Consider the following 19,480-nt stretch of genomic DNA (forward strand, 5'->3'; position numbering starts at 1 on the left):
GGCAGCATCATGGTTTGGGCCTGCTTTTCTTCAGCAGGGACAGGGAAGATGGTTAAAATGGATGGGAAGATGGATGGAGCCAAATACAGGACCATTCTGGAAGAAAACCTGATGGAGTCTGCAAAAGACCTGAGACTGGGACGGAGATTTGTCTTCCAACAAGACAATGATCCAAAACATAAAGCAAAATCTACAATGGAATGGTTCAAAAATAAACATATCCAGGTGTTAGAATGGCCAAGTCAAAGTCCAGACCTGAATCCAATCGAGAATCTGTGGAAAGAACTGAAAACTGCTGTTCACAAATGCTCTCCATCCAACCTCACTGAGCTCGAGCTGTTTTGCAAGGAGGAATGGGAAAAAATTTCAGTCTCTCGATGTACAAAACTGATAGAGACATACCCCAAGCGACTTACAGCTGTAATCGCAGCAAAAGGTGGCGCTACAAAGTATTAACTTAAGGGGGCTGAATAATTTTGCACGCCCAATTTTTCAGTTTTTGATTTGTTAAAAAAGTTTGAAATATCCAATAAATGTCGTTCCACTTCATGATTGTGTCCCACTTGTTGTTGATTCTTCACAAAAAAATACAGTTTTAGATCTTTATGTTTGAAGCCTGAAATGTGGCAAAAGGTCGCAAAGTTCAAGGGGGCCGAATACTTTCGCAAGGCACTGTAGTTGGCCATAGTTTCTAATCATAGTTTCGAATCATATTTTCTAGCCTGAGATGTTTTGATATAATAAGAGGGTTGAAAAGAACCTAAGAGGGCAGAAGCTATTTTCTACACACATTATGAAGAAAAACAATGGCTACTGCTCAATGGATAAATAGCCTTCATATTTTTTTAAACATAGATGTCAATGAAAACAATGAATACATATCAGTCCTAAATAATATATATCTATATACAAAGATCACATTGAATATTCAACTCACCTTCAAAAAGCGCCTTGAGGAAGAAAAGATCCCCAAATTGTCTTTGAGCTATTCAGTCTTCAGGATGTTCTGGGATGATAGCTGTTGGAGAGGGGAAGGGCAGTTGAGTGAGCTGGGGCCTTTTATGGCCCTGCCTCTGGGAGCCTATCAGCTTGTGACATGATGAGAGAGTGAAAGAGGACCTACCTGTAAGATCTTTTGTGATATTTTGTGCTACAAACATACTTATATTTATAGAAGTTTTTGACCATTCATCTCAAGCACTCATGAAAAAAAATCAAACAATTATTGTCTACACTAAAGAAAATGAATTTGGTATAAAAGATACAGTATCTACTCCATTTTTGGGACCCATGTTGACAAGATGTTGGGGAATCACTGGAGGGATTTATTGGTCAACAGCATCTCAGTGTACAGCTCAATAAACATAATAGGTGTTTTGTTACATTTCAGTCTTCTGTGAAGTATTTAAAGTGTCATATTGGGATGGCTATGAAAAGCCAACTGACATTTACTCCTGAGGTGCTGACCTGTTGCACACTCTACAACCACTGTGATTATTATTATTATTATTTGACCCTGCTGGTCATCTATGAACGTTTGAACATCTTGGCCATCAATCGATCAATCAATCAAAATGTATTTTTGAAGCCCTTCTTACATCAGCTGATGTCACAAAGTGTTGTACAGAAACCCAGCCTAAAACCCCAAACAGCATGCAATGCAGGTGTAGAAGCACGGTGGCTAGGAAAAACTCCCTAGAATGGCCAGAACCTAGGAAGAAACCTAGAGAGGAACCAGGCTATGAGGGGTGGCCAGCCCTCTTCTGGCTGTGCCGGATGAGATGGCCAAAATGTTCAAATGTTCATAGATGACCAGCAGGGTCAAATAATAAATACCATGTACTGTTATAATCTCGACCCGGTACAGCCATAAGACGACTGGCCACCCCTCAGAGCCTGGTTCCTCTCTAGATTTCTTCCTAGGTTCCTGCCTTTCTAGAGTGTTTTTACTAGCCACAGTGCTTCCACATCTGCATTGCAGAGGGGAGATTTCTTGGAGGGGAGATTTCATTCATTGAAGGTAAATTCTTTTTAAAACCCTTTTATTTTCTTCAAAATATTTAGTACATAAATGCATACCTTTTACAATTAATATTTTGTTGTAGGAAAGATTCTAAATGTATTTTGTTCATAGAAATAATGTTTTCAGTACGTTCTCTCTCTGGTTTTAACCTGATACAACCACACACACACCAACTTGGTGAGAGACAGAGAGGGCCAGAGGAATAGAGATTTCATTCATTAAAGGTAAATTATTTTTAATGCTCCTTATTTTCTTCAAAAGTGTTAATACCGAAATGCATACATATTGCAATTATTATTTTGTTGTAGGAAAGATTCTAAATGTATTTTGCTCATTGAGAAAAAGCCTTGGGGCTGTGCCCTCTCTCTCTCCTAGCGTGTAACCTGACACCCTGAGTGAGTGAGTGAGTGAGTGAGTGAGTGAGTGAGTGAGTGAGTGAGTGAGTGAGTGAGTGAGTGAGTGAGTGAGTGAGTCAGTCAGTCAGTCAGTCAGTCAGTCAGTCAATCAGTCAGTCAGTCAATCAGTCAATCAGTCAGTCAATCAGTCAGTCAATCAGTCAGTCAGTCACCCTTTGAGGAGAGACAGAGGGCCAGAGTAAGATATATTTCATTCAATGAAGGTAAATACCATTTATTTTAAAATCTTTAGTACCAAAAAGCATACATATTGCAGTTATTATTAAACAATACTACACATTACTACACAATACATGTTTAAATTCCTTTCTTAGAGAAAAACAAGGCCTTGGGAAGGGCCAAGACCCCCATCAGTCTCAAAATCCCTGTCTTAAAGCTGTGAGAGCCTCAGACATTGTCTCTTCTACACTGGATCTCCAGGGCTTTCCAGGTTTTCGTTTCCATGATAGAACAACCTTCTTGCAGTTAATCCCAAGTTATGTCTTGAGGACAGAAGTTCACAATGGTGTAAAAACTGCTGCACTTGTTTCATCATATCAAGCACACCATTAAAACAATCAGGTGAATCACAAAGAACGGCATCGATGGTTTTGTCATTGTCACCCAGACATGAAGGACACAATAGACCTAGACTTGTTCTAGGAGACATGTTTTCTGTAGTTTTCTGTGGTTGATCTGTGTTAGACTTGTTATAGGACAAGTCTAACAGTTAATTATACTCAGGCAGACCGACCCCGGAAATGACTTTTTCATTCTACAAGGGGTCACAAGCTCACTACCGAGCAGCTCCATAAGTTCACTAGAAAAATTCCCAACTGTTTCACATTTTTCACAGTTCAAACTCAGGCCTCCCCCATTCACTACAAACATTCCCAACTGTTTGAAATTTTTTTTTAAATGTTTTATTTCACTTTTATTTAACCAAGTAGGCTAGTTGAGAACAAGTTGTCATTTACAACTGCGACCTACCAAGATAAAGCAAGCAGTGTGACACAAACAACAACACAGAGTAACACATGGAATAAACAAGCGTACAGTACAATAACACAATTGAAAAAAATAAAGTCTAAATACAGTGTGTGCAAATGGCGTGAGGAGGTAAGGCAATAAATAGGCCATAGTAGCGAAGTAATTACAATTTAGCAGAGTAACACTGGAGTGATAAATGAGCAGATGATGATGTGCAAATAAAGATACTGGTGTGCAAAAGAGCAGAAAAGTAAATAAAAACAATATGGGGATGATGTAGGTAGATTGGGTGGGCTATTTACAGATGGACTATGTACAGCTGCAGTGATCGGTTAACTGCTCAGATAGCTGATGTTTAAAGTTAGTGAGGGAAATATAAGTCTCCAGCTGAAAATGTTTCACATTTTTTCAAACACATTTTCTTTCAGTTCAACAAGGTCACTACACATCAATCATCAGGCCATTACTTTTTATTGCAAACATTTCCTTTACTTTGAAGAAACAGATGCACTATCATGTTACATAAGCACACCCTAAATAGCATGAGGACATCCTGTCAAGGGCATAAACATAAGACACAGACATAAGTAATCGATCACTTTCTGACACATATCGTCTACTATATTCTCTCTCTCTCTCTCTCTCAGCTTTCCAAGAAAACAAAAATGTTGACATTTATGGTCTGTTTACATATACACAGAGCATACAAAACATTAAGGACACCTGCTCTTTCCATGACATGGACTGACCAGATGAATCCAGGTGAAAGTTATGATCCCTTATTGATGTCACTTGTTACATCCACTTCAACCAGTGTAGATGAAGGGTAGGAGAATGGTTAAAGAAGGATTTTAAGCCTTGTGACAATTGAGACATGGAGTGTGTATGTGTGCAATTCAGAGGGTAATTGGGCTAAACTAAATATTTAAATGCCTTTGAACAGGGTATGGTAGTATGTGCCAGGTGCATCAGTTTGAGTGTGTCAAGAACTGGAATGTTGCTGGGTTTTTCACATAACAGTTTCCCGTGTGTATCAAGAATGGTCTACCACCAAAAGGACATCCAGCCAACTTGACACAACTGTGGGAAGCACTGGAGTTAACATGCTCCCTCCCCATCATGACAGTGCAGCTGAAGCAAGCCTCACAGTCCTGACTCATTTATTTTTCAGAAAGCTACTCTGAGAAACGCCATGCTCTATTAGAGACAAAAAAAGAGAAACAGAAACACAGAGAGAGGAAGATATACTCATGACACCTTGCCCCTTTCTGTATCTACTGCAGCATAAGTGTGAATGATAGCATGCGGAATGTGAAGAGAGCGGTAATGCAGGGAATTGGAGCCCCCACCCGCCCAACAGAAACAAAACTATAAAAAGAGGATACCAAAAACTAATAAGAGCCACAGCTTCAATCCATGGAGTCAGGAGGAGTAAAGAAACATTATTAAACAGTAAAAACTACAACAGGACAGGCAGGATTGAGTGGAAAAGTAATTTATCTCTGAAACACCTAGCAAAAAATCTAAACTCTGCCGCAATATCACAAAATACTTTATTCAGGCTCCGCTTGTTTACTCTCCCTCTGTCCTTCTTGTCTGGCTTCCGGAGGAGTACACAGTATCAATCTTTCTGGATTTAGAAATTATTTCGGATCAATTTATTTTCCACACTTCTCTGTAGGAGTGTGTGTACATGTTGTATTTTCTCTGATGCAGTGTTGGTGTTTTTAACATATTATAAACTATGGGAGTAATAAAGGTTTGCTGTGCATTTTATTCACGTGATAAATAAAGCTTCAATCTACAGGATGTTTTACTCTGTTTTACTCTAAAACATTTTACCTCGAATGACAGTCAGGTCAACAGATCGGAAACGACAAGATGGAGACAGACAGAGAGATGGATAAAGACAACAGACGGGTAGAGAAGTAGAGGAAATGTCAACAAAATAGATTTTGTGTTTGTCAACTGAGGTACAGTGTATTAAGATCTTTCCCAGTTGAGCTATTTTTTCCATCATATTTTTCCATCATATTTCCTCTCTTTTGAGGATATTAAAAATATTAGAAGCTTTAATGATGCTTCAATTTGGAGACAGCTAACAGCCCCACCCCAGCCTTAGCCCATGCTGTCCCTCCCTCCACTGTGCGTCATCGGGTAGTCCTGTACCTGTGACTCAATAGACTACGGAATGTTTACCGCCAGGAGAATGCAGTCTGTCAGCATACAGTATCTGTCAGTGTCCTGAGCAGCAACTGCCCCACCTCATCCTTAGCCCATGCTGTCCCTCCCTCCCCTGTGCCATATTTCCCTCTGTGCATCATCTGGTAGTCCTACACCTGTGACTCAATAGACTACAGACTGTTTACTGCCAGGAAAATGAGTGCAGCGCAGCAGTTGACTAGTGTAGCAAATTTGGGGGGAACCCCCGACCAGGACTCGAACCTGGATCCAGTGACTGTCAATCTGTCTTTCTGTGTAAGGGCCCATGGAAAGAGAATGATTTACACACAGAGAGACAGAAAGAGGATTCCCTCATTGCTCCAGCTCTCAGAAAATTCTAGCAAAGGCATTATCTGAGGCATAGTGTCATCTGCTGTTGTACCTTCCTCCTGTGAGGTCCTGTCCATTGGGACATCTTGCCTATGTCTGTCTGTGATCACGTAAGAGCATTAACTAACAATCATTATTTTTGTTAATGGTTAAGCAAGTGAAAATATAATGAATATAAATTGTTTCCATTCGCCATTTTGTTTTAAACAACATGTTCTTAAGTTAAACACATTACTTGAGAAAGTATAGGTTAATAAGTTTATATCCCACGGCCTACTCATATAAGGCATGGTTATATGATCAGTAGGTCCACTGTACACACGATTTCCTCGTCAACCGAGTCTGAAACGAAAGTGAAACAGTGGATGCAGTGAAAGAATAGGACGACGCGTTTCATACCCAAACAGTATTCGCATGAGGGGTGAAACGATGGATGAATATCCTTATCCCATCACTATAGACGTCAGTTGGACAAACTCTGTCTCTAAAGGGATACAGAACAAGCTTCAGATTTATTTTCAAAGTAAAAAGAAGTCGAGTGGAGGGGACTGCTTGGTGCACTACGAGGATCAACGCTCCACTAGAGCAACTGTTTATTTCAAATCTGAGGATGGTAAGCAGATCACCACGGATGACGATTTGTATCGTACAGTTGTCATTTTATAGCCTACTGTAGGATATCATAATAGTGAAATAGTGTTAACCATACAAATGTAAATATGTACAAGTGACTTCCAGTAAAGTGACGTGTGCATGATGTCGCATTTGTCTCCACAGTCAGGGAAAGCGTTCTATCGAGAGATAACCACGAAATTACTGTAGACAATGAAACTGTGAAGTTGCGCTTGTCATCATCATCATCGGGGGGAAATCTGAAAGAGGCTTGCACTCTGTCGGTGAGTAGTTCATGTCAGTGGTTCCCAAACCTTTTATAGTCCTGTACCCCTTCAAACATTCAACCTCCAGCTGAGAATCCCCTTTAGCACCAGGGTCAGCGCAATCTCAAATGCTGTTTTTTTGTAAGCCTGCCACACGCACACTATATGATACATTTATTAAACATAAGAATAGGTGTGAGTTTTTGTCACAACCCGGCTCGTGGGAAGTGACAAAGAGTTCTTAAAGGACCAGGGCACAAATAATAATAAAATAATCAATAATTTTGCTCTTTATTGAACCATCTTAAAACCTTATTTGTTCATCGAACATTCGGAATAACTCACCACAGGTTAATGAGAAGGGTGTGCTTGAAAAGATGCAAATAACTCTGCAATGTTGGGTTGTATTGGAGAGAGTCTCAGTCTTAAATACTTTTCCACACAAAGTCTGTGCCTGTATTTAGTTTTCATGCTACCTAGGGCTGAGAATCAACTCTCACATAGTTACATGGTTGCAAAGTGCATCAGTGTCTTAACAGCACAATTTGCCAAGTGTTAGGGTTGCGTAAATTCGAATCTGGTATCAGGATAAATATAACAATGAGTCACCGATTTTATACTACGTATTTTTTTATTAGCTAAGTAATAAATGGCAAATGCAACTTTCGTATATACGGGCTCACTGTAATACCACGCAGGGCAGAACAGAGAACTGACAAGACGTATGTAAAACAGTATTCTTTATACTGTGATAGACAGTTCCAACCCGTCTGTTGGCCTATCACAGTAGAGACTGGGCATGGTTTAAACTTGCTCAGCCTATTGCAGGCACTCAGGCGGGTCCCTGCCTCTTGGCGCTTCTGTTGATAGATGTAACTGTTGCTGTAAAGAACATCCATGCGCTCATATCGTTATCTCGCACCTGGCTCCTGTTATCTAACAAAAGACTGCTTGTTCTCACAACACCCCGCTCTGAATGTTCCCCCTTCCCAACTAATTTGAACAGTTCCTGTCTTCATGCTTCTCTGTATTTTTCCATCATGAGAAAGTCCCATGGCCATGATACTTTTAACAATGTTTCAAGTCAGCTATGTTGCATAACACATACACACATCCACACAAGCCAACAGCAGATAATATTCAATCATATATATGGTAATAGCTATAATGTAAAACACAGGATCCAACAATCCCCCCTTTTCACAACCCCAAGGGTGTGAACAAAAATTCAGCAATGAATCATATAACAGTGACAAAGTTTAAAATACCTTCATGTCCTCCATTCGATCCCACTATGTACTAGATTGGCTACCAGCCACCTAGGAACTTACAACCCTCATGTAAAAAGAGAACAACAGCTCATTTAAAAACAGAATAAAAGAAAATGGTGTCAAATTTAAGTCCCCCTTTTGACACCCACTAGGGTGTCACTCATTATCCTTTCTTTCAGCGGTCCCAACATAGTAATATGTTAATAGCATTTCATGAAAATAACAAAAACATAATTATTTTTATTTTTATTTATTTTTTACAGAAAAACAGAAAAGAAAACTCAACCAAGAAAAAATAAAAATCAACAAGTGATATATGCTTTTGTCTCCCCCTTTTGACAAAAACAGGATAAGACTATATTGTTTATTGACATGTAAGATGTAGGATAAAACGTTGGTCATGGAAAACAGAGTAAAGCAGAGCAAAGCATTATAATAAACCATCTGGTCCTCTCAGCTACTCCTATCCTGCACCAGGTGGGCACCATACCACCCAGGGACTCCAAACCTTCACAACAGGGAGAACAATCATACTGGAAAGAAAACTTATCATAAAACAAAAATGTAAAACAAGGAAACGTGGTGGTGTAATATTTATTCTACTACCTCACCCACAGCATACCATGGGTCATCCTCAGTCAGTCCCATCCTCCCCTGAAAGCATGATTCAGTATCAGCATCTCCAACTGTATCATCAAGCAAAGGCATCATGCCTGAAGCCTTCACCACATCTGTAACAGACTTCTTAAAACACGGTATGATGCAAGCAGCACAACACATCAATAACAAAAATACAAGAATTAGGGTCAGAAATCCAGTAACCACCATACCAGTGTACTTACCAAACCAGGCTCCCAACCAAGAGAACAGTCCAGACTCCTCCACCCCCGCCATGGTCCTCATCTCAGCAGATAGTGCACCAAGCCCATTAAGGGCCTTAGATATACTACCCTCTGGACTGGTGTTATTAGGAATATACGTGCAACATTGTTCACCGAACATCTTACAGACACCCCCCTGACTGGCAAGAAGCATATCCAAAGCAAGTCTATTCTGTCTGGCAACCCTAGATGTGGCCTCAAGCTGTTCAGACATACCAGTGAGTGCATCACGGGAGTAATTCACAAAACGCTGTTGATTATAGTAGATATAATTCATCCATGCAGTCTGTCTAGCATCCACTATGGCTGGACCCATAATAGGTAGTAAGTGCCAGAGTCCATCATTCCTACCCAAGGCCTGAAACTCATGAGGAACCCCCACTGGCACTCCCAACAGGTTAGCGTGTATGTCAACTACATCCTCTGTCCATGGAGCACTACGTCTATGTCTCTCATGGGATGGAATGTTTTCAGGTCCCCTGGATACAGAACCCAACAGCTGTTCAGCAGTAACATCAACAATGGTCAGTGGAATTATCAAACTGGTCAGAGCACACGTACCTTGCCAGTCTCCTCTAAGAATGGGTCTCAGCACTCTTTTGGGTCCACAGATCCACCACACATCAGCCAGACCACTAGTTTGGTTTAGGCCTGTAACTGGCCAAGTGGAATTAATGGTTATGTTACTACTGCAATCAGCTTCAGGCAATCTCCCATAATCAATGCCATTACCTGTACCCGTGATGCAACTGTAATTGCCCCCATATGCCTTAACACACCAAGGGGCTCGATGAGGAGGTACTGTAGGAAACACAAGGCTCAAAGAGGAACAGAGAGTTGAATTGGGCTGAACCTGGTAAAAACCTCTCAGAATACACAACCACCCCTCTCCTTCTCCTATAGCAAATGGGTGTGTAGCCAGAACAGGTCTAGCATGACCAATGTTTCATGTAACTCATGCAGTCCTTTCTTTTCAGGGTCTTAGCTGTATACCTCATATAAGACAGCCACAAATTGTCCCTACCATCAAAACCAGTCTCAGTGCCTAATTGATCAATAGCTGAATAGTCTCTAACATTAATTACCTGAATGGGATTTTTAACACAGTGGTGGCAGGTTCGGTCCAGGGGTGGTAGAGGAGTGTGTCTGGCCCTGGTTCATCTGGGACCTCTGGTTTTGGCAGCACCTTAATAGAAAACACACCCATCGTGTCTGTCTCGGTCCTTTGTAGTCCGAGGGTGTAAGTGCCTGCATCAGAGAGCTTAATAGTTTTGATGGTTAGTAGGATGTCATCACCTTTACAAAGTTCAACAGTGCTCCCAGGTTTTCCCCATATCATGGAAAACCTATCCACCTTTGTGGGATCCCCTATGCTATAAGGATACCCTCTTCTCCAATCCCAGAACTGTCCCAAGTCGGTTATCATGTAATCCCCATACGGACACCCTCCCAATTTAATATAATTTAATTTATAATTTTCGTCCACTTGTTCTGTAGACATACATTCAGCACTCCACGGGTCAGAACCTGGAATCCGCTGGTACCTCACCATCTATTGCCATCGATTTCTCCAGAGTCCTGGAAATAAGGCCTCATACACAGGGAATTAGACAACAGCCCCATAAAACTAAAACAGTCACACAGGTGAATGTAGCCCATAATACAGTGATCCTAATATTTTTTCCCATTTTCCGAACATGCTATCAAAACAATTAGTCAGAGGTATCCACCCCAGAGTTTTCTGCCAAACCGTGAGCCAGGGTGGTCAAACCAGCTGAGGCTTCGGGCACTGATTCGTCCGGAGCTGTGTTATTTGGGATGTAAGCACAAACATGGTCCCGATAATCACGCATACTTCTCCCTTTTCAGCCAATAACTTATCTAATGCAAATCTATTCTGCCAAGCCATCAGGCTGGTTGCTTCAGTCTGTTCTGCAAAACCTTTAATAGCATCTCTGGTATAATTGTTAAAGCGCTGTTGATTATAATAAATATAATTAATCCAGTCCACATCCGTGGAACCCCAATGTTATCAATGTATACTTTGTCCTTCCATACTGGGTGAGTGGATTCATATAGCCCTCTCTCTCCAAATGAGCTATGACCTGTGTCCACGATCAATATGGGAACCTGCACCGATATATGCCATAATGGCTCAGTGTCCTAGACTGCCATGTAGTTAGAGACTCCCATTTTGGGCTACATAAAACTCCATTGAGAGATCCTTCCCAATCTCTACTCTAACTTCCTGTCTACCCAGTTCTAGGGATCTCTTATGCTTATTTTGGAACAAAATCCTCATCGTTTAAACCCTGGGTCAAATTAGGATGTGCTGTATCAGGAATATGTCACCCACGATAAGACAGCTCAGACGAACAGCTTCCATGTGAAGCCCCACCCTTTCCCCTAGAACACATCACTTAGCAAGAGCCAGACACATCTTCACTTCTATGAACAAAAACAGGGGTGACAGGGGTGGGAGGGTTACTTCATTCGAGAGATGGCCCCCGGAATTCTGTTAATTCCAGTTCTCCTCTCGAACACTGTTTATTGTTTGACAGTGTCAATGTGTCTTACCCTCCCGCCGTGCGATATGACTCCGGGTAGCTCTTTAGTTGAAGTGTACCTATGATGCAATAAATTGCAAATTAATTACTTAAAAATAATGCAATGTGATTTTCTCGATTTTTGTTTTAGATTCCGTCTCTCACATTTGAAGTGTACCTATGATAAAAATTATAGACCTCTACATGCTTTGTAAGTAGGAAAACCTGCAACATCGGCAGTGTATCAAATACTTGTTCAAGCTCCAAACTGCATTTCAATCATTTTTTATCTCAATCAGTTTCATGGGAATATGCATTAAGATCTTCTTGAATTACTGTTTCGTGAGCGAATTAGAAACGATGATGTTACATACTATTTACCTTGTATTTTGTTTCAATCAAAGCATAGGCTGTTTCCTTCTTGGTGGCGTGAGCTGTTGAGTTTTGGCCTCATTAGAACTAAAAACATTGACATTTAGCTTCACTGAGCATCCTAAAAGAAATGACTGAGGTGTTTATGGTGTAATAGTAATTTAGTCCAACTACTAATCCTAGAGTATAACTGATCCCCAAAAATGGAGGAGGCAGCTGGCAGCGGGAGGAGGTAGGGAACTGGTCTGTCTGCCCAATATAAAGGATCAAAACTGGCGGAGGAATAAAAATAGCATAAATAGGAAAGTATACCAGTTTCAGTTGAGGACCAGGGTGTTGACAACTGTGCCATACAGATTGCAAAATAGTTGGAAAGAGATTTTTGATGTACTGATTCCATGGTATATGAGTTGATATAAAAGAAAAACAAGATTCAAGACTTCGTGCTTTTCCGATAAAATGATTATATAGAATTTTTGCCACCATCAAAATGTTGAAAAATTGGGGCATAAAATCATCGAAGCTCTGCAGATTTTGTTGTGAGGATACAGAATCAATAGACCATTTATTTTGGTATTGCCCACAGGTAGCCTGTTTCTGGTCTCAGGTTCAGGAATGTCTGAAAATGCAATCTGTGGCATTGATCTAAAATTGACCCTAGCAAAAGTACTGTTAGGAGATCTGGAGAGACCGGGTCAGTCAATTGCTAATACTTTTAGTAAAAGTATTTATCTTCAACTCGCAATGAGTTGATTCTATTCGATTAGATAGATTGAAATTGTACGTTAAACATCACAGAATAGTTGACAGATAGTCAAAATAAAACAATAATAAGTAAGTTTATGACACTGAGGGGCAGTGTTTTTACAGCTAGTGTTGGTTTGCCTGAGGCTGATGCCATGCAGGTGTTTGTTCACATGCATATACACACATTCTCATTCAAATTGTCATGTATTGTCATGTTGTGTCTTTCTGTCCTTTCCTTTCACCCTGTCTCCCTCTGCTGGTCGTACTAGGTTACCGTTTCTGTCCCTCTTTCCCCCAGCTGTTCCTTGTCTTCTCTGACTACCTCATTCACCCCTTTTCCCACCTGTTCCCTTTTCCCCTCTGATTAGGTCCCTATATCTCTCTCTGTTTCTGCTCCTGTCTTTGTCGGATTCTTGTTTGTGTGTCTCATGCCTGAACCAGACTATCATCGTGTTTGCTGCAACCTTGTCCTGTCCTGTCGGAATCTACCTGTCCATCTGAGCCCACGTGTGTTCATCATTAAAGAAACTCTGTTTGTTAATTCGCTTTTGGGTCCTCATTCACGCACCTGACAGAAGAATCCGACCAAGAATGGACCCAGCGACTTCGGATCCTCTCCACTCAGCCGTCGAGATCCAGGGAGCGATGCTAGGCAGACACGAGCAGGAATTGTCTGCTGCTCGACATGCCGTTGAGACCCTGGCCACCCAAGTCTCCAACCTCACAGAACAGGTTCACCATCTCCGCCTCGATCCACCGGCCACTTCCAGGGCTTTCGAATCTCCGGAGCCCAGAATCAATAACCCGCCGTGTTACTCTGGGGAGCCCACTGAATGCCGCTCGTTCCTCACCCAGTGTGATATTGTGTTTTCTCTCCAGCCCAACACTTACGCCAGGAGCACTGCTCGTGTCGCCTACGTCATATCTCTCCTTACTGGACGGGCTCGTGAGTGGGGCACGGCAATCTGGGAGGCAAGGGCTGAGTGTACTAACCAGTATCAGGACTTTAAGGAGGAGATGATACGGGTTTTTGATCGATCTGTTTTTGGGGAGGAGGCTTCCAGGGCCCTGTCTTCCCTATGTCAAGGCAATCGATCCATAACAGACTACTCTATTGAGTTTCGCACTCTTGCTGCCTCCAGTGGCTGGAACGAGCCGGCTTTGCTCGCTCGTCTTCTGGAGGGTCTCCGCGCAGAGGTAAAGGATGAGATTCTCTCCCGGGAGGTTCCTTCCAGCGTGGATTCCTTGATTGAACTCGCTATTCGCATTGAGCGACGGGTTGATCTTCGTCACCGAGCTCGTGGAAAGGAGCTCGCGTTCTTCGTTGCCCCCCTCTCCGCATCACTACCATCTTCCTCTGCCGGCTCGGGAGCTGAGCCTATGCAGCTGGGAGGTATCCGCATCTCGACTAAGGAGAGGGAACGGAGAATCACCAACCGCCTCTGTCTCTATTGCGGTTCTGCTGGTCATTTTGTCACTTCATGTCCAGTAAAAGCCAGAGCTCATCAGTAAGCGGAGGGCTACTGGTGAGCGCTACTACTCCTGTCTCTCCTTCGAGATCCTGCAGGGAGCCAGGTTTTTCACTAAGTTGGACCTTCGTAACGCTTACCATCTCGTGCGCATCAGGGAGGGGGACGAGTGGAAGACGGCGTTTAACACTCCGTTAGGGCACTTTGAATACCGGGTTCTTCCTTTCGGCCTCGCTAACGCTCCAGCTGTCTTTCAGGCATTAGTCAATGATGTCCTGAGAGACATGCTGAACATCTTTGTTTTCGTTTACCTTGACGATATCCTGATTTTTTCACCGTCACTCCAGATTCATGTTCAGCACGTTCGACGTGTCCTCCAGCGCCTTTTAGAGAATTGTCTTTTTGTGAAGGCTGAGAAGTGCACTTTTCATGCCTCCTCCGTCACATTTCTCGGTTCTGTTATTTCCGCTGAAGGCATTAAGATGGATCCCGCTAAGGTCCAAGCTGTCATTGATTGGCCCGCCCCTAAGTCACGCGTCGAGCTGCAGCGCTTTCTCGGCTTCGCGAACTTCTATCGTCGTTTCATCCGTAATTTCGGTCAGGTGGCAGCTCCTCTCACAGCCCTTACTTCTGTCAAGACGTGCTTTAAGTGGTCCGTTTCCGCCCAGGGAGCTTTTGATCTCCTCAAGAATCGTTTTACATCCGCTCCTATCCTTGTTACACCTGACGTCTCTAGACAGTTCGTTGTCGAGGTTGACGCGTCAGAGATGGGCGTGGGAGCCATTCTTTCTCAGCGCTCCCTCTCTGACGACAAGGTCCACCCATGCGCGTATTTTTCTCATCGCCTGTCGCCGTCGGAACGTAACTATGATGTGGGAAACCGCGAACTGCTCGCCATCCGGTTAGCCCTAGGCGAATGGCGACAGTGGTTGGAGGGGGCGACCGTTCCTTTTGTCGTTTGGACTGACCATAGGAACCTTGAGTACATCCGTTCTGCCAAACGACTTAATGCGCGTCAGGCGCGTTGGGCGCTGTTTTTCGCTCGTTTCGAGTTCGTGATTTCTTATCGTCCGGGCTCTAAGAACACCAAGCCTGATGCTTTATCTCGTCTCTTCAGTTCTTCAGTAGCCTCCACTGACCCCGAGGGGATTCTCCCTGAGGGGCGTGTTGTCGGGTTGACTGTCTGGGGAATTGAGAGGCAGGTAAAGCAAGCGCTCACTCACACTCCGTCGCCGCGCGCTTGTCCTAGGAACCTTCTTTTCGTTCCCGTTCCTACTCGTCTGGCCGTTCTTCAGTGGGCTCACTCTGCCAAGTTAGCCGGCCACCCTGGCGTTCGGGGTACGCTTGCTTCCATTCGCCAGCGTTTTTGGTGGCCCACCCGGGAGCATGACACGCGTCGTTTCGTGGCTGCTTGTTCGGTCTGCGCGCAGACTAAGTCCGGTAACTCCCCTCCTGCCGGCCGTCTCAGGCCGCTTCCCATTCCCTCTCGACCGTGGTCTCACATCGCCTTAGATTTTGTCACCGGACTGCCTTCGTCAGCGGGGAAGACTGTTATTCTTACGGTTGTCGATAGGTTCTCTAAGGCGGCTCATTTCATTCCCCTTGCTAAGCTTCCTTCTGCTAAAGAGACGGCACAAATCATCATCGAGAATGTTTTCAGAATTCATGGCCTTCCGTCAGACGTCGTTTCGGACAGAGGTCCGCAATTCACGTCTCAATTTTGGAGGGAGTTTTGCCGTTTGATTGGGGCTTCCGTCAGTCTCTCTTCCGGCTTTCACCCCCAGTCTAACGGTCAAGCAGAACGGGCCAATCAGACTATTGGTCGCATCTTACGCAGTCTTTCTTTTCGCAACCCTGCGTCTTGGTCAGAACAGCTCCCCTGGGCAGAATACGCCCACAACTCGCTTCCTTCGTCTGCGACCGGGCTATCTCCTTTTCAGAGTAGCCTCGGGTACCAGCCTCCGCTGTTCTCATCTCAGTTCGCCGAGTCCAGCGTCCCCTCCGCTCAGGCTTTTGTCCAACGTTGCGAGCGCACCTGGAAGAGGGTCAGGTCTGCACTTTGCCGTTATAGGACGCAGACTGTGAGGGCTGCTAATAAGCGTAGAACTAAGAGTCCTAGATATTGTCGCGGTCAGAGAGTTTGGCTCTCCACTCAGAACCTTCCCCTTAAGACGGCTTCTCGCAAGTTGACCCCGCGGTTCATTGGTCCGTTCCGTATTTCTCGGGTCATTAATCCTGTCGCAGTTCGACCTCTTCTTCCGCGATACCTTCGTCGCGTCCACCCGGTCTTCCATGTCTCCTGTATCAAGCCCGTTCTTCGCGCCCCCGCTCGTCTTCCCCCCCCCCCCCCCATCCTTGTCGAGGGCGCACCCATCTACAGGGTCCGTAGGATTTTGGACATGCGTCCTCGGGGCCGTGGTCACCAGTACCTCGTAGATTGGGAGGGGTACGGTCCTGAGGAGAGGAGTTGGGTTCCCTCTCGGGACGTGCTGGACCGTGCGCTGATCGAGGATTTCCTCCGTTGCCGCCAGGTTTCCTCCTCGAGTGCGCCAGGAGGCGCTCGGTGAGTGGGGGGGTACTGTCATGTATTGTCATGTTGTGTCTTTCTGTCCTTTCCTTTCACCCTGTCTCCCTCTGCTGGTCGTACTAGGTTACCGTTTCTGTCCCTCTTTCCCCCAGCTGTTCCTTGTCTTCTCTGACTACCTCATTCACCCCTTTTCCCACCTGTTCCCTTTTTCCCTCTGATTAGGTCCCTATATCTCTCTCTGTTTCTGCTCCTGTCTTTGTCGGATTCTTGTTTGTGTGTCTCATGCCTGAACCAGACTATCATCGTGTTTGCTGCAACCTTGTCCTGTCCTGTCGGAATCTACCTGTCCATCTGAGCCCACGTGTGTTCATCATTAAAGAAACTCTGTTTGTTAATTCGCTTTTGGGTCCTCATTCACGCACCTGACACAAATAAATGCATACAAGAACATGCACATACATGTAATAGTGCCAGATGGAGCATGAAAATGTGAAGGAAAAAAACGATATATATATGAAAAAAAAAATGTGAATCACATTTTTATTTGGCGTATCCCTGACGGCACGTACCTCTGGGGGTAAAAAGTTAATTTGAGTTGCCTCTTCATTAATTGATCTGCCCCCCTTCCCCCTTCATAAATAACATAATGTAAAAAAGTAGATTTTCAGCCCAGGCCTGATATTCTAACATGCTGACCAGTCTGACTGCCCATCCGCATGCTGATTTTTGTCCACCCACAGACGCGATCAGGACATGCAGGTTGAAATATCAAAACGAACTCTGAACCAACCATATTAATTTGGGGGCAGGTTGAAAAGCATTAAACATTTATGGCAATTTAGCTAGCTAACTTGCTGTTGCTAGCTAATTTGTCCTTGGATTTAAACATTGGGTTGTTATTTTACCTGAAATGCACAAGGTCCTCCACTCTGACAATTAATTCACAGATAAAAGGGTAAACTGAGTTTGTTTCTAGTAATCTCTCCTCCTTCTTCTTTGGACTTTATATGGCAGTTGGCAACCAACTTTAATGTAGGAGAATATAACACATTGGATCTGGTAAAATATAATACAAACAAAAAAACATGTGTTTTCTATTTTTGTCCCCAATCATCTTTGAAATGCAAGAGAAAGGTCATACATTCAAATAGAATTTTAGGTGTAACTTAGATGTTGTCCACAAGATGGCAGCAGTGTGTGTGCAAAGTTTCAGACTGATCCAGTGAAGAATTACATTACTACAAAACATTTTGTATGAAGTCTGCCAGGAGTTTGCCTAAATGTGCCGAATTGGTACATTTATACATTTTCAAGTACATAACTATAGAGAACATGCAAAAATGCTATTGTAATAAAAAAGTTTACACACTCCCAGGAATTGTCATACATGATGGATCATGTATGATCATCATTCCCTACAGAAAATACACTAAGCTTCCCACATCTAGATAGCCGGGCGGGGGATGTGGAGGCAGAGACAGCAGTGGTGTCAAACTGTAGAACCAGTTCCTACATTTGAAAATAAAGGTTAAGGAATACCAATCCCATAGTGGATAACGTGCATTACCACCACCAACTGGACTGGAGTCTGGACCTCAGTTCATCTTTCAATCACCCACGTGGGTATAGGCTCCTAAAAATCAATAAGGAGATGGGGGAGGCGGGACTTCCAGCACGTCAAGTGTCACAAATAGAACCAAGTTATATTTTAGCGCCTGTCTAAGCAGCCACTTGTGACTAGTGTGGGTGCAATGATTGAATAACATGTATGTGTACATTTATTTTGCAAAGCTTGCGCACGCTACTCGAGCGGTGTGGTCAGCATGTAACATGCTAACCAGACCGCTTGGCAAGTTCGTCCACCATCGATCACATGTTGATTTTGTCCACCCACACCAGACGCGATCAAGACACGCAGGTTGAAATATCAACATGAACTCTGAACCAAATCAAACCAAATATTTTTTTATTTTTTTCCCCTGTTATTGTGGGTGTAGTGAAATGCTCCAACAGTGCAGTAGTATCTAAAAACGATTCACAACAATACACATCAATCTAAAAGTAGAAGAATGGAGTTAAGAAATATATAAATATTAGTTTGAGCAATGTCGGAGTGGCATTGACTAAAATACAGTAGAATCGAATACAGTATATACCAGAGGTATGGACTCGAGGCACATGACTTGGACTCGAGTCAGACTCGAGTCACAAATATGATGACTTGCAACTCGACTTTGACACGAATGACTCGCGACTTAACTTGGACTTGAGCCTTTTGACTCGAACTGACTTGATACCATCTCCAAGCCCAAATATGAAAAATGATGCTATTGAAAAAGTGTGCAGCACATCAACTCTTAATTTAACGGATTACAGTTTGAATCAGACAGCAGCCAATCAAATTGTGCCAGCTGAGAAAAAGTTACGTGTGGCAGTGCAGAGGAATGTCGGCAAGTGAATTCAGATGGAGCCCTTGGAAAGATGATACCCCCAAAAATGTTGGATATAAAGACTACGCTGTATCAACAAAAAACGGATTGCAACTTGCAAAACATGCGGGAAGATAATGACAGACGGAGGCGCAACAACTTCCAACTTTGTTTGACATTTGAAGCTGCACAAAGAACGGTAAGTCGTGGCTAATATAGCCGACGGCTATATCATTCATAACTTTGCCAGTGTAGCATGTTGGCTAACGTAACGTTAAATCAATGAGCCTCCACACAGTCAGTCAGTGCAGGAACGTTATCATTGCACCCAAGATTGAGCTACAACTAGCTAGGCAGTTGGTAGCCTAAATCCTGCCTGATGTTGCGGCTGTTCCTAAA

General features: G+C 43.4%; 1 protein-coding gene across 1 annotated transcript; it reads left to right on the plus strand.

The window, feature by feature from the left end:
- The first annotated feature begins 6,317 nt into the window (after positions 1 to 6,317).
- Positions 6,318 to 8,685, plus strand: prp14 (Poly polymerase 14). Its single transcript, NM_001160609.1, is given in 3 exon segments — positions 6,318 to 6,574; positions 6,739 to 6,857; positions 8,568 to 8,685. Coding segments are annotated over 3 exon segments (429 nt in total). The 5' UTR covers positions 6,318 to 6,375; the 3' UTR covers positions 8,679 to 8,685.
- Positions 8,686 to 19,480: the final 10,795 nt, after the last annotated feature.

Source organism: Oncorhynchus mykiss, chromosome Y (assembly GCF_013265735.2).
Source record: "Oncorhynchus mykiss isolate Arlee chromosome Y, USDA_OmykA_1.1, whole genome shotgun sequence".
Classification (NCBI taxonomy): Eukaryota; Metazoa; Chordata; class Actinopteri; order Salmoniformes; family Salmonidae; genus Oncorhynchus; species Oncorhynchus mykiss.